The sequence below is a fragment of the Leptinotarsa decemlineata genome, unplaced genomic scaffold (assembly GCF_025532065.1).
Source record: "Leptinotarsa decemlineata unplaced genomic scaffold, Ldec_3_MD MMD2_tig00000199_RagTag_RagTag, whole genome shotgun sequence".
NCBI classification, from domain to species: Eukaryota; Metazoa; Arthropoda; class Insecta; order Coleoptera; family Chrysomelidae; genus Leptinotarsa; species Leptinotarsa decemlineata.
In genome coordinates this window covers 9,041,620-9,056,223 of record NW_027412544.1, presented here as the reverse complement: position 1 = coordinate 9,056,223, position 14,604 = coordinate 9,041,620, and the positions used below count along the sequence as shown (strand labels likewise).

At 33.5% G+C, this 14,604-nt stretch overlaps 1 protein-coding gene across 2 annotated transcripts in view; it reads right to left on the bottom strand.

Annotated features, from left to right (window-relative positions):
* The window catches only part of Vav (Vav guanine nucleotide exchange factor), a 54,397-nt gene that overhangs the window by 16,675 nt on the left and 23,118 nt on the right, over window positions 1-14,604 (bottom strand). For both annotated transcript variants that reach the window (XM_074172901.1, XM_074172902.1), the window contains exons 8-13: window positions 12,553-12,753; window positions 12,377-12,496; window positions 8,506-8,787; window positions 2,025-2,227; window positions 1,591-1,971; window positions 1,382-1,537 (exon numbers count right to left, since the gene is read on the bottom strand). In XM_074172901.1, the coding sequence (XP_074029002.1) occupies window positions 1,382-1,537; window positions 1,591-1,971; window positions 2,025-2,227; window positions 8,506-8,787; window positions 12,377-12,496; window positions 12,553-12,753 (1,343 nt within the window). The remainder of the gene's footprint in view (window positions 1-1,381; window positions 1,538-1,590; window positions 1,972-2,024; window positions 2,228-8,505; window positions 8,788-12,376; window positions 12,497-12,552; window positions 12,754-14,604) is intronic.

Here is a 14,604-nt window from a genome sequence, read left to right as displayed (position 1 = left end):
AGATCCACAAACACACCTATAATTATTATTGAAATTTATTTTTTTATTATTTGGCGACTCATTAATTTATTCATGTTATTACAGATTTAGATATCACAGACGAACAAAATGAAGAAGATAATGATGAAGATGAGAGTGATGCTAGCAGCGACAATGATGAATATTTGTCTGATGAGTCAGATGAAAATAAATTTTTTCTTTTTTCATGTGTTAATTATTTTTTCATGTATTCTAGATAATAAAGTTGATATATTTTGAAAAATACATTTTCAATTTACGTTATGTTTCACATAGGAAAACGAATATAACTATTATTGTAGGACTAGGGATATATACCTGTTTTCTCGTAGGACATTGTTTTATTTGGACGAAAAACACAATAATCTATCACGTGATACCTTTGTCCTACGGTTACTAGTAAAAAAAATGGTCTTGTGGTATTGACAACTTTGGAGTGTCTGACCAGAAAAACATAACACGCAATTTGTAGGACAATGTGAGTGTTAAATTATATAAATATCAACTAACTGACCAAATAAAATTCAGCTGGTTAGTAATTATATTTCATGTTTTTGTAAATAGTACATGTTGCAAAGGGGGGACCTCTTTGATCAAATCGAGCATTTTGTAGGACAAATATTTCTTTGGGTAATTCAGATAATCATTTTCAGAATTATATGAAAAAAAGACAGTTAGTAATGAATTTTTGACAACCGCCAAATCAACAAATTACGTTCTTATTACCCCTGTTAGCTTGTACTGGCAAATACTGGGCGTCTCGTCAAAAAGAAGCTAGTCACGGAAAATCAGCTTGTTAGTAATAAATAACGAAAAAGGGCGAGGGATCCCGGACTAATATCTTTGAATTTTTTGTCCATTTCTGAAGAGGGAGGCAGACTTTGGCCTCCGAAACATTAAGATAAGAATTGTATTTATTTCTTAGCAATTTTTTTGATAGGCAAAATTGTTAAATACAACAAGTTACTGATGAATACTTTGATTTTACGCAGTAATTCATCGGGGTAAACTAAAAAGTTTGCCCTTTTACACTTGTATAAAGTTCATTATAATTTTTATATTTTTCAGATTGTGGAAAGTAAATTTCCCAAAAAAGTCGATGAAAAACTGATTTTCCTCCACAAAAAATTACTTTCGTTGATACTTATTATTATTTATAGTATATTTTGAAAGTCTACTGTTTCACACAAAGTTGGTCAGAATCGCGTTTTCAACAAGAGATTTGAGGCTGGCTCCATCAAAAGTGGTACACACTGTATAATAATTATATTATTTATATAGTTATTGTAATAACTGACAAAAGGTTTATATTGAAGATCATATATGTGAGATGTTTTAGGCTTTGATAGTTTGCCATACCAACCTTTCAAAATTTTCTTTCAAACTGTCGATCTGATAATTGAGCACAAGTTCTTCAATACTGTTGAAAAACTTAGAATGCGACAAAAAATATTTTTTAGTATTTCCAGGAACTTCATGATTGCAACATATCTTCATATGTGTTACTGTGTCTTCAGTCCTAAAAAAAGTCAGTAGAATTTATTGATAGAAAAATATATAAAAATAACATACTTTAGTGATAGGGCAAATTTATCCGTATCGTCTCCTTGACGTCTCAGTCTAACCATAAATGTACCGTTTTCTCTATATAGTAACTTTGTGCTGGCAAGATTTCTTTCCATTTCTCCGACAAACCACAACTTATCTTTCAATGGGCAATCGCTGCTACCATTTGTGACAGGACTGCTAACCTGAGAAGATGTGTGACCACACCTTCCTGAATTTTGTAAACAGCTTTTGTGAACACTAATACCGCATGTATTACACTTGTATCCTTGGTTGATAAGACCTTTGAGATATTTTGAACAGTGTAAACACTGTACTGGCTGTGCAAACGTTTGTAGTTCAAAACTATGGCTGGTACGCTGCATTGCTTTCGGATGGAGATTATCTCTGAAGAACAAACTGGTGTAGTGCCCAATAAGGAAAGAATAAATATTACTTACAATGCGTCATTTATTGCTTTTATTATCTGTTGCTTGAGCTCTATTGTCCGAACCAAAATTGTGTATACAGTTTGGTTATCATTTTTAACTAGGTAAAATAGGTAAGATGTTCTAGCTTCCCTGTTCAACAGAGGCCTATTATGAATTTCTTCTACATGATACTCCGCTATATTGATTAGATTACGAAAAGCAAATTGACTTCCCTGAAAAATAAAACTGTATTTATAATGCCTACTTTCTGTATTATCAAATTTGTAGTTACTTAATTATGTCTACACATTATTAAATATTATCGAATAGTTTAAAGACAATTCCATAACATCAAGATTTTTTTAAGGACAAAACACAAGCACTACAGGAAAATCTTTTAGGCGCTCTCAGAGCAGTGCCTGTGCGAAAGTATCCTCAGAAAATGCATTCCACATAAACGCAACTCTCCAGATGAAAGAGTTCTTAAACAGTGAAATTCGAGGTGTATTGAGTTGAACCTCAAAACAATGAGTAGCCACAGCCCGTCGAGTATTTTTGATATGTACCGCTCTTGGTGGAATCAAATGTGCCAAGTCACTTGAACACTTCCCGCGAAAGTATCTATAGCAGGGAGACAACTCTCCAACCTTTCTTCGATGTTCCAGGCTATCAAGGTTGCACGTCATGTTCGCGTCTCCAATCAGGCGTATGGCTCTTTTCTGAATGGAATCCAGTAACTTCAGGGTATGTTTGGGGGCAGAGCTCCATACATGAGAACCATACTCCCAAGACAGTCTGATCTGAGCTTTATAAAGCATCACAAGTTACTGAGGTGTGTATAGTTTTCTGGTTCGGAACAATGTCCCAAGCTTCTGAGAAGCAGCCTTTGCAATTCCATTGACATAATTGTGCCAAGACATATTGGTATTTATTTTAACCCCCAACAAACTTATTGAAGCAGAAAGCAGAATTGTCTGACTTGACATTATTATATCCGGTTCGGAGACATTTATAATTATATTTTAATACTAATACATAATAATAATAATAATAATACAATGTGTTTATAACCGTAACTGTCAATATATAAGAAACACAATATTAATTGACGAAAACTGTTTATGAGATACAAGTCCAATCCAATGATGTTAAAACACCAATTCGATTAGGCAGTCGAAGCATGTATATAAGAGATCTAGATCCATATGAAGCTTACCACAAGCTAAACAACACTTAAATATTTACAAGAGTAGAAAAAATGGTTTTAATCTTTGTCATTATTCAAATATACGCCTTCAAATTTGAAACACTTTGCATTTGAACTAATTCTCCAAACAATTTTTTCACTTCGAAACTGATACCTCAAAAATATGATTTTGAAAGGATTCAACTGGCTACAACGAGGCTTTCTTAGCTGATGAAAACCGCTCTCCACGCATTTTTGCGTAAATGTCTACACACTGATGACCGATAGGATACGCTTCTGTTTCACAAATTGTTGTAGACCAAGCGGGGTAGTTCTGATGTTACCGCAAGTTTGTGCCAACAGTCAATTGATCATTGATAAGTGATGTTGGTAATACTTTTATTTTTTCTTAGAAACAAATACATGTCTACTTCAAACTGTGATATTCATTCAATTCAATCGAAATAAGCGCCATAAATTAATAATAGACAACTAAACAACTCAGAGTTAATTTTTTTAGTAGGATGCGTCACTACAGAGAAAGAAGTATCCCTATAATATATTGGATCTTCCAACAGGGACTTCCGAACTTTGACAATTGATAACGGCTATCTTTTTGAAGCTACATTCCATCTCAGATCGATTAAAGGAAATATAACCAAAACTTTCCTAAGCTTGTTTTGAGTAAAATAGCTGATGGTGACATTAGGTCAGCTATCAGAATCTTGAGCTCAAGTGATATGTTGGCCGAATACGATGAATCCACACTTTCAGTTCTCCAATCAAAACACCTTCGATCAGATTCCTTCACACATTCTCTGGATTCGCAACCACCACACGATTTTTCAGAATTTCTGGTATTCCAATTTTCAGAACATGAAGTATCGGAGGCAATTAAATCTTTTCGTTCTGGTTCTGCTGGTGGTTTAGGTTCTTGCCGCCCTACCCACATTCAAGACCTCATTAGTCACAGCTCTGGAAACTCAGGACAGAAATTTCTTTCTTCTGTTACAAAATTGTCTAACTTCATTTTTACTGGTAGGGTTTCTCCAGAAACTTGTCCTAAACTTTTTGGCGCTTCACTGTGTGCTCTTCGGAAAAAGGATGGAGGAGTAAGACCGATTGCCGTCGGTACCTTTTATTGTCGATTGGTAGCTAAACTTGGTTGTATGGGGATTAAAGACGAACTAGGATCGATGTTACGTCCACTACAGTTTGGTTTCGGTACTGCAGGTGGATATGAAGCTGTTGCTCATGCTACTCATAGATATATAAATCTTCATCCAAATCCCGATTCAAAAATTTTCCTGAAAATAGAGTTCAAAAATGCCTTCAACATGATTGATAGAAACATCATGCTTCGTAAATATCATTGATCTTGGACTTGAACTAAATTTAAAAAATGCGAGTTGATTACTCTTTCAACTCCAAGTAATATTTCCGAATCCATCATTTCGAAATTGGCTCCTGACATAAGAATTTTAGAAAAGTCTAAACGGAGTCTTCTGGGTGCACATGTTTCTAAAGACTCACTTTCAGAACATCTTCGATAAAAACGGGAATCACTCAAATTGCTGACCACCAGATTGAATGAACTTCCAAAACACGTTGCATTTTGAAAAATTGTTTGGCGATTCCAAAACTCATTTACGCCCTCAGATGTTCCCCCACTTGGTCAAGTCAGTTAGAGCTTGACGAATTTGATAATTTACTCCGCAACACGACAGAATATGTTACAAACAATCATTTCATTAATGATAAATAGCTCTAAGCAACGCTTCCTGTAAACCTTGACGGGCTAGGGCTACGTTCGGCTTCTTCCTTAGCTTTACCAGCTTTTCTGTAATCAGTCAATAGTGTTTCTGATCTTATTGATTTTATCCTTCCTTCCATATTTATCGATATCAATGACGTTTTTTATGCTGAAGGTGAATCACTTTGGCATGCCGCAACTAATATTGCTCCTCCTACAGATAAAAAGAAAATACAAAGTGCACGGGACATACCTCTTCTGAACATTATAACTGATAAACTTCTGAAATCTACAAGTGTATACGATAAGGCTCGTCTGAAAGCAGCAATGATTAAGGAATCGGGTGTTTGGCTGAATGCTTTACCTGTTGCATCTCTTGGAACACTATTAGACAATGAATCTTTCAGAATAGCAGGATGGGTTCATCTATTTTGTGCCTCATACTTGTGTTTGCGGTAATATAATTGATGAGAAAAGTACACATGGTTTGAGTTGCAGGAGAAGTGCAGAGCGTACATGTTGACATCACCAAGTGAACGACATATTGAAACGAGCTATGTTGTCAGCGGATGTTCCTGCAATTCTGGAACCCTTAGGTACCAGTCGAGATGATGGTAAACGACCAGATGATAGTAGTAGTAGTAGTAGTATCTTTATTCATCATTAAAGCAATCTACAGATCTTTGCAGTTGAACACATAAAATGCTTATCAGACTAGTCTGATAAGCATTTTATCAGTATGTAAATCCATATTATTAAAAATATGGATTTACATACTAGTTTAAAATCTTAATATTAAAGTAATTATATTAAAGATTAAAAAGAATTCATTCATTAAATGTATAAGATTCACATTAAAATTATCATATTGAAAAATATTCTTCCAGGGAATAAAATGCCTGATCAACAAGAAATTCATATAGTTCACTTCTAAATTTATTCAAGTTATTTTGGCCAGAACATAATTCCAAATATTTATTATAACATTTTATTTGTTGATATCTATGTGATTTTTGTCCAAGAGTCATTCTTGAGAATGGTTGATATATTTTGTTCTTATTTCTTGTTTCATGGTGGTGATTATTTGTATTTTTAGGGATATTTTGTTGTTTAAAATCTATGATAAGTTTGAATATATAGAGACAAGGCAGGGTTAAGATTCTTTACATGATGTCAGAGGCGAAACTCCCATCATACTTCTTAGTATTTTTTTTGTATAATGAATGCATCATTTGCATACCTTGATGATCCCCAAAAGATAAGACCGTATGATAAAGCACTCTGTACATGGGCGAAATATACCATTTTTAAAATATCGTAGCTAACTGTATTTCTTAACTGCTTTAATAAGAAACAAACAGAGCTCAATTTAGCTACCAGTTTATTAATGTGTCCTTCCCAAGTTAATTTATGGTCTATTGTGACTCCTAAAAATTTTATTGATTGAATTTGTTGAATTGTTTGTCGATTCATTTTTATAGTTAAATTAGGATCGTAACTAAGATTTTTGGGTAAAAATGTCATAAAAAATGTTTTATTAATATTAACAGATAATCCATTGTTTTGACAGTAATCGTAAAATGCTTGGGCGCTTATGTTTGCTCTCGCACAACATTCTTGAGCTGTTTGGTTTTTTAAGCAGAAATTTGTGTCATCTACAAACACAATTTCCAAATCTGATTGTTTTTCTAAGTAAGTTAGGTCGTTCATGAATACTATGAATAAGAGTGGTCCAAGTACGGAACCCTGAGGTACTCCCTGCGTAACATATTGTATATCAGATATACAATTATTTAGCACAATACACTGGCTTCTCCCATGCAAATATGATCTCAGCCAGTCATTGCCTATTCCTCTCACACCCTGATATTCTAATTTATCAAGCAGTAGCCCATGGTCTACTGTATCAAATGCCCGACTTAGGTCAAAGTAGAGCGCAAGTGAGGTTTCCTTTCTATTCAACGTGTCATAAACAAAGGACGTAAGTTCATTTAGGGCAGTGATAGTAGATTTATTTCTTCTAAATCCATGCTGAAATTTCAGTAGTATATTATTTGATTCAAGAAAATTGATCAATTTGCTGTTGCAACATATGTCAAAGACTTTAGCAAGCTGACTTTGTAGACTGATATTTCTATATGTCTATATGTCTCTCATACCATGGAAATACGATAAACCTGTGGTATGGGACTTCACTTGCGTTTACACGGTCACAGCTTCCCATCTAGCCGGAAGTTCGAAGTCTGCTGGAACCGCAGCATTGTCTGGCGAAAAATTGAAAAGGAAAAATACCAAAATCTTGGTAACAACTATCTGTACCATCCAGTATGGCCCAGAGTCTCTGTTATTCGTTCATGGAGTCGGAAGGAGAATAAACCAAGCAAGGAAAGATCACCTTTCTACCTCTTTTTTCATAGATAGAATTAGTATTGCTATTCAATGTGGTAATGCTGCTTCGGTCCTTGAAGCTATTCCTCCTTCACATAATTTTGATGAGATCATGCATTGCCCTAATTTCAGTACGGAACTAAAATCTCTTCGAAACAAGCTGAGATACGTAGATATTCATCAGTCTCCTATCGAGGTTAATTCGCAAGTGATTGATCCACCTTCTTCTTTTTCAGTGCGGTCAATGGAATTAGGTCATTCTTGCCCCCCAAATATGAGTTGCAGTCCTCGTGGTTCTGGTTTCCTTTCAGTGTTAGATTTTTTCTTGTGGGATTTTCTTAAGTCGCAGGTGTATGCGAATAAGCCACAAACCACAGCGGTCCTCAAAGCCAACATAATTACGCGCCAGAGTCATGGTAAATTTGACATTTCGGATGTGCTCCAACCAGAGAAGTCGTGGCGGATATTTGAACGATGTTATATTCCACACATAATGGAATCAATAGGTCTTTCAAACGAATCAAAAATTTCGATGATGTCTCACACACAATTTGTTTTATTTAGGAAGATAGGAAGAGCCTAATGAAAGACCCTATACATGGACAAGAGATAGATTCACTCACCTCACACTTACTAAAAGGGATTTAGCAAAGTGCATGCGGGTGGTGACAATTGGTTTCTTCCTAATGCCTATATTACATGGAAATCAAACAGGACAATAGCAACTACCATCTTAATATAAACTATGAGAACTACAAAAACATGGGTTTCAGAGAAATTAATTTCCTTACAACAAAAAATTGTAATCATTGACAATGCTCCATACCATACAAACAATTGAAAAGTTATTAACATCAATGTTGAGGTCCACAATTCCACTGTAGAGTTTCTTGACATATATGTAGATCCAAAACTTGATCGGGCCCCATCATATTTTCATTTCTCTGCTGAGCAATTAGCATTTTATATTGTTCTATTGAGATGTTCATCCAACATGGTGTTCAATTGGATATGCCTTATTGACATGAAGACTTGCATCATCGGCGATTACAATATTCAATTTACAATGAAAAGAAGTGAGAAGAAACAAAGATGGTCCTTTCCTGAAGTTTTCAATTGTTCAGGAAATAACCCAACAATAAACGTAATCACTTAAATAATGCATTGATTACAACTAAAATTACCTTCAGCTCTTTACAAATCAATATGCATTTATCAAAAATAAAGACGTATCTGCTTCTTGTTTTCTGATCATCGTGAGCTTTTATTTTCAGGCTAGCATCTATAACTAATCGACCATAATCAGAGAGCCTTTGATTTGAAGATAAATTCCATTCTGTTATTGTTTCTTGTAAATTATTGATAACTTCTAGATCGTCACTATCTCTGGCAGCCTCGTTTATATAACCTGCAACATCCAGCATGGCTTCTCTTGCTCTCTTCAACTCATTGAGTTCTTCATGGTTCTAGAAAAAAAAATTATAAACGTTTTTTTTTACAAGAATATCCAACTTGAAATTCATGTTTGACGTTCTTATAGACATTATGACAAAGGGATTTTTAATTTCAATGAGTTAAAGGTGACTCATACATAAAGGACAAAATTCGAGTAGTTCCAAATACACATTTCGAAACACTGTTATTCCGTTCAAATTTCTACACGAAGCGTTGTATCTACTGTACCACAAACTTTTAACAACAAATACAAACACAATTGTGGATAGTAATAATTGAAAAGTCGTGAAATTGTGGTGTGATTTCTTCTAATTTTTCCATTTTTATTTATATATTGGTTTTATTGCTTTTATTATTATCGTTCTTATATTTATTTACTACTTTCATTTTTTAAAAACTATGCCTTTCATTTTATTTCTTATAGATATCAAATTTTTCACTACTTCTTTAGAAAATGGAAGTCCAAATCTGTAACACCCATCAAAAAAACATTATTCCTGTGAAAATTAATTGAATACATAATCCCTAAGCTTCTATTCATCTGTGTTGTTATGGATCTTCCTTTTTTAGCGAAAAAAAAATCTGCAACAAATACTATTTACCAGTTTCTTGGGCAATAATGTATGTTTCAAGGATACAACAATAAACTGACAATCGAGGTTAACTAACATCTATTCAGTGATATGAATTTATTACTAAAAATGAAACAACCATGTTATCGTACAGCCAAAAAGTTTGAAAGGATAGATTGTGATAGACATTGTACCTACACAGAACATCGGCGTCTAAATCAGATTTGAATATTAATTTTGCACCGAGAGTCTTCTTGACAAAAAAATAAAAAACTCCTTACAATGCTTTGTATAAGCTTTCATTCATTTTGTTTCAAAACCAATTCAACATTGACACACTTTCGCATAAATCTTGTCTTTTCGGCATTACGACATACAAAAAACTCTCTAAAATTTGTTGTCAATTGCATTGTTGTTAAATTCCCTTCTTTCAAATTTTGATTTCAAAATTTCAAACAAGTGGTGTTTGTTGACTTAGGTTTGTAGTCAAACACCATATTTTCCTAAAACTTGTTTTAAGTAGTCAGTTTGATCTAATTCTGTGAAACACAATTTTAAATTATGTTCCTTATAACACATCATCTACATATAATGAAATATTTATTTTATTTTCACTCAAGATCTGGGAATATGAGCAAAAATCGTTTTCTGACTGAACAAAGTATCAAATTTTATAACCTAGAATTTTGGTGATTTTTTTAAAACTGTATATTTGTTCAACTTACAAACGGTATTTCAACTGCTTCTATTTCTACCAGTTAAAAACATGGATACTTCATCAGTCAGACAGGGTGTTATGTAATAAGTGTCCGATATTTTACAGAACGATTCCTCAGTTATTTATAAGGTAAAAAGTTCATATAAGCATGGGTCCTCAAGGCCTTCATTTTTGAGATACATCTTGTTGAATTTTTTTTTGTCTTTCATGAATAAATTCTAAAATAATGTCGATATTTGGACAAAGATTGGTATTTGGGGACTTTTCAATATGATGAATTCAAATTTGGTTTTAGTTTGAAAAATCGATTCCTCTATTTTTTACGGGAAAAAGGTATGCTTGTCAAAAGTCGCTACAACCAGCCGTTTTCCATATTTAACTTGTTTGATTGATGATGATCTATTTATTTTGTAAAAATTCATATTGAATATAGAATAAAGAAAATAACTTTTCTACTAATTTTTTTATTTGTTACGAACAGTTTCGGTTTGTTAAATTGAACAAACCGTTTAACAAACCATAACCGGTCGTAACAAATAAAAAACTTAGTAGAAATCAGCCAAAAGTAATTGTTTTATCCTATATTTGTTTTCGAAATATTTCAATTTGAATTAATCGATGCATCTAATCGTCTTCTCATTGATTCGCGAACTCTGAAAATAAAAGTATCAAGTGAGCTAGTAAGTTTATTCCAATGTTTGTTTTTGTGCTGTCATGCCAAAAATAATATCTTGACGCATAGTTGAATGGTTTTAGTACATTTCACAAACAGACTTATTAACGGAAATGCATATGACGTTATACGTATGTATCAGAAGCGTTACCGAATCGCACAACTCCTACTTCAAAAACCTTTCCGAAAATTCACACTCGGTTAAGGGAAACAGGAAGTTTTGAGAGAACTAGTCATCTGTCGGGTACACATCGGACGGTAAGAACCTCAGCAATCGAGGAAGCAGTTCTTAATCTGATAGGAGAACACCCGGAAAAAAGCTAGAGAAAAATAGCGCTGACAAACATTTCTCATGTTCTGGTATGGAAAATTTCAATTGGTAATTTGTTATATTGCTACCATATTCAAAGAGTTCAGGCACTCCTCCCTCGTGACTTTCTGTTACGTATCAACGTCGTTGGTTTCTCCAACTCCTTATTCAAAATCCTTTATTTGAAAATCAAATCCTATTTACCGACGAAGCAAATTTATCACGCAACGCTATATGCAATTTTCATAACAATCATTTGTGGTCACAGGAAAACCCCCATGCGATATAGAACAGTTCTCTCTCAACGTGTTGGCAGGAATCCTTGGAGGTTATTTTATAGGCTCATTCTTTATTCCGGGAAGATTAAACGGAAAGCTCTCGTCATTTTCTTGAAGAAGATTGGCCTGTTCAACTAGAACTTTGTAAAGAGTTTATTTTGAAATTAATTGCTTTTATCCTTTCATTGGAAGATTTCCACATTTTTTTTTTTGTATAAAGATGGAGAAGTAGAAAGCCAAAACTTTTCTTTCCCAAAAATTAATCTATCCTCCCAATTTGAAATTTGTGATGTTTCAAAATATGCTGAATGGTAGTTCATGAAACCCGAAAACAGTTGCTAGCTGTCTTGTACTCAGCATATGATCAAGTTCAACATGCTCCACTGTTGTTGCTTCATTCATGACTGATGATTCAATTCCGTTTTTTATTTACTATCGATTCCGTTCTTTGAAATTTTGAAACTATTCATTACACATACTGCGGCTACACAGTCCTTCCGTTGGTTGAACCTGATGATTCAATTCCGTTTTTTATTTACTATCGATTCCATTTTTTGAAATTTTGAAACTATTCATGACACATACTGCGGCTACACAGTCCTTCCGTTGATTGAACCTCTCGGCAGCTCTTTGCGTACATCTATTATTTCCATAATTCAGTTCAATCAACTCAACCCCCTCTGTAATAGAGTACACTATTGTTTGGTTTCAGTTCAAAAATACAATAGCATACTCGAGTGGAAATCACTTGTAGTAATCAAGTGAGACATAGATACTACATAATCTATATCTTTGATCTATGGTATTCAAATTTTTCGGTATTGAGGCAAAAATTACCAAAAACTTTCACAGTACTGTATCAAACAAATAATATTTTCAATATTTCAGGCCAACAAACTTTTTAGATGATAAAAATTTAAGGTTAATCCAATACTTTTTCTGGTGTTAGTTCGAATTATAATAGTATTTATCAATCATTGCTGAAGCACAGAGTACCCATGGTATATAAATATTACAACCTGAACCTATTTTCGACGGTAAATACTTACAGGATCAGTATTTTCAATCAGTTTGTCAAGAAGTAAATGATATTTCAAAATCCTTTGCATGGGCACTGACAAAACATCCCTCAATTTGAATCTACCATTATTATCTTCTTTTTCATATTTCTGTAAAACAAAATTATAAAACAAATGCTGGTCGTTTTTCGCCGGAGAGAACTTACGATAATCGTCTGATTGAAGATTTCATCATTATCACATAGCTCTTGCAATACTGATGTCGCTTTCGAGAGATTAGCACAGTACATACCATACACTAAGAATTTTTCTCTCCACCTCATGAAAATATTACTGAGTTTTACTGAAGGATTGGTACGTACTCCTAATAACTCCTTCAAGAAATCGGAATGGATATCTTTCAACTCCTGAAAAAAATTATAATCCAGTTGAGTTTCAATTTCTTAATACTACGGAATTTACAAATAATAGGCAAAAAACGGATCAGCAATTATTTCAAATACTGAAAACAATCAATCCATAAATTCTGTCATGAACTATTGCACAGTTCATTTACTTTTTATATATTTATTTATAAGTAGTTGAAACTACTTGTCTATGCTTGAAAGCAGAAAAGATGTTAGGAGATTTTCCAAATTAATCGACTTATAAATTAAAAAAAGCGAAGTAGGGGAAGTTCCGCGAGCATATTTCACTTTCCTCAATCTGTCCAATCTAATGTTTATTTACTATTGATCGACTTTTGCCACCTTGAAAACTTCGGCAGCGAAAGAGCACTCGGAAAAGTAACCGAAACTAGCACATGAATTTTTTTTTTCATCACAAACTTTGAAAATTTCACCCAAAATGCGTTTTATTTTTCAAATAGAACTTAGATAGTTCAATGGCAATAATCACAGAGAATATGTTACATCAACCGGAAATGTTTTCCTAGGAATATAACTTGACCACATTAAGTGGTCAAGTTTGGGGTTAAGTTGGTTCCACTTCTTTTATCATAAAAACCATTTGAAAATATATAAAAAGGTAGAAAGATGTAGCAAAGGTGGTGAAATTAAATGTTTGAAATGTTTGGATGTTCAGCACTTTTCGGAATTGCCGCCAACTTTGGCACGAAATTCAAATGTATTGTTATTACTGGATATTTGACTGGAATTACATAATTTTTCAAACGAATCTCAAAATTATTGCCACAAAAGTCAAGTATAATTTAAGAAAAATAATATAAAGTCTTTAAAATGGAGATAGGTAAAGAAAATTCATTGGAAAATATTTGAAAACTAATTGAATTTGGATTCCTTCATTATTTTTGTAAGCAAATTTCGATAAGTTTTATATCCAACTTCATAATACGTTGGTGAATTTTTCAGATATTCTCGATGGAATTTGTCCCTATGCTTAATCGAATGGATTATGCCAGGTGAAATCCATTGTAAGATTTTTAGAAAATTTGACACTGCATATTCTGTATCATTACACAGTACACGAATTTTTTTATTATTTAATGGATGAAATTTTTCTTTATCCCGTTGTTTCCAAATCATATTTATACCCTAGTCACGATGGGAGATTGTTTCTTCATATAGAGAAATATAAACGAGTTCTAGAATTCAAAAACGTCTGCCATATCCAATTCAGTTTTAGGCAGTTTAGCTTCGAATTCCTTATCCTACCGATCCAATGAAGGGGTGAATCATCGATTCCGTGACCACTCACAAGAAGACATCAGTGGCGAACGTAGTATCAACCGTTACAACATTGCATCAGAGATACATTTTTCAGTCAAAACTCTTGGGTTTAATGGGTTGAAAAATATTGGAAACATCTGTTTCATGAACAGTATAATCCAATGTTTATCAAACACGAGATGGTTGCTGGAATATTTAAAAAAGGATACATACATGGAAGATATTAATACTAGTATTTCTAGTATCAAAGCGTTCGCAGAAGTTATCAAGGAATTGTGGTCGGAAGTTTCATCTTATAGAGTAATTAACACAGTCTACTTTAAAAGTCAGATTCAAAGATTTGCCCCTCGATTCATGGGATCTGCCCATCAAGACGCCCACGAATTCATCCGATATCTTTTAGAAGGTTTACATGAGGGCCTCATTGGAATTACTGAGAAACATAAACCGATCTTAACGGAGATTGACGAAAAATTGAGAGACAACGGAAAAGCTCAAGAGTCCTGGTTGAGATACTTTAACATGAACAACTCTAAGATTGTAGACAATTTCGTTAGTCAATCAAAATCT